The sequence below is a fragment of the Chrysochloris asiatica genome, unplaced genomic scaffold (genome assembly GCF_000296735.1).
Source record: "Chrysochloris asiatica unplaced genomic scaffold, ChrAsi1.0 scaffold00429, whole genome shotgun sequence".
In the NCBI taxonomy this organism is placed as follows: Eukaryota; Metazoa; Chordata; class Mammalia; order Afrosoricida; family Chrysochloridae; genus Chrysochloris; species Chrysochloris asiatica.
In genome coordinates, this window is record NW_006408947.1 from 978,198 (window position 1) to 979,703 (window position 1,506).

The 1,506-nt window shown below is 37.7% G+C and overlaps 1 protein-coding gene across 1 annotated transcript in view; it reads left to right on the forward strand.

Moving 5' to 3' along the window:
• The first annotated feature begins 563 nt into the window (after nt 1-563).
• The window catches only part of LOC102840571 (protein slowmo homolog 1-like), a 23,817-nt gene continuing 22,874 nt past the window's right edge, over nt 564-1,506 (forward strand). Inside the window, exon 1 of the mRNA XM_006876929.1 lies at nt 564-706. Within this exon, the coding sequence (XP_006876991.1) occupies nt 564-706 (143 nt within the window). The remainder of the gene's footprint in view (nt 707-1,506) is intronic.

The window sequence follows — 1,506 nt, forward strand, 5'->3', positions numbered from 1 at the left end:
ATATAAGTATGGTGAAAGGATACAACCCTGATTCACACCTTTCCTGATTTGAAAACAATCAGTATTGCCTTCTTCTGTTTGAACAAACCACCTCTTAGTCTATGTACAGGTTCCTCATAAGCAAAATTATGCATTCTAGAATAACCATTGCTTGCATTCCAGAGCAATTAGGCAAGAAAGGGATATAAAATACATCCAAATTGGCAGATAATAAATAAAACTATTTGCAGATGAAATGATTATACAAATAGAAAATCCCAAAGATGCAGCAAGAAAATTATTGGAATTAATTGAAAGATTCAACAAAGTGGCAGGGTACAAGATCAACATACAAGGTAGGCTACGCAGAAAAGCTGTGCAGCCCCATCAGGGAAAGCATGGAAAACCAGGTAAAACATATTCAAAGGACCATGCACACTGATTGAGCAAGGAATAGAATTGAAGGGATGGAAGCCAGAATCAGCAGGCTTAAAGACAAATTTCTCAATACTGCTAAGATAGAAGAGCAACCAGGAAAAAGAGTGAAAAAATCTGAAGAGAGCATAAGATTCATGTGGGATAACATGGAGAGAAATAACCTGAGACTGATTGATATCCCAGAGCAAGAAGAGACAAAGAAAACCACAGAAGAGATAGTCGAAAAGCTGCTAATAGAAAATTTCCGTAACATCTTGAAGGATGAGAACATAAGCACTCAAGAATCTGAGCAAGTTCCACACAGGATAGACCCCAAAAGAAAATCACCAAGACATATCATAATCCAGACTCTTCAAAATTAAAGACAAGAAGCAAATCCTAAAAGCACCTAGGAAAAAAGAAGTGTTACCTACAAAGGAAAGTCAATAAGATTAATCTTTGTTTCCCAGGAGAAACCATGCAGGAAAGAAGACAATGGAAAGACATGTACAAAACTCTGAAAGAAAAAAACTATCAACCAAGAATCATATACACTGCAAGCTGTCCAACAAATATGATGACAAAATTAAAAAATTTCAGGATAAACAGAAATTAAGAGACTTAATTTTGGAGCTAGTGCTCCAAAACATACTAAAGTAAGTTCTTTGGACTGAGAACCAACAAGAGCAGACAACAACTAGAGATTGACATACATAGGTGGCAACACTACCTGGAGCTCAGTCCAGATATGGATGAGTCCAGAGTAGAACAAAACTTTAACAATGAAATTAGGGAAGATGGAACCAGCAGAGCCTTAGAGCCACAATGATCCAGCTTGTCTGCTCTGGGACCACTCCAGGACCACTAGGCTAGCTCATGGAGGTAAATGGCAAGGGAAACCAATATTCATAAGACAATCAAGCATCTTAACATCATTTCCCCTCCTTTACCCATTCAAACTATGCCTTGATCCTTGCATCACAGAGCCCTGTTGTTCCAAGGTTGAGCATACATCACTATTTACCTCTGTCCCATTTAGCCCATGCAAACCTGCCTAAGTGTTCCCCTATCTATCTTATTCTTCCTAATTTCATTCTTTTTTTTTTTTTT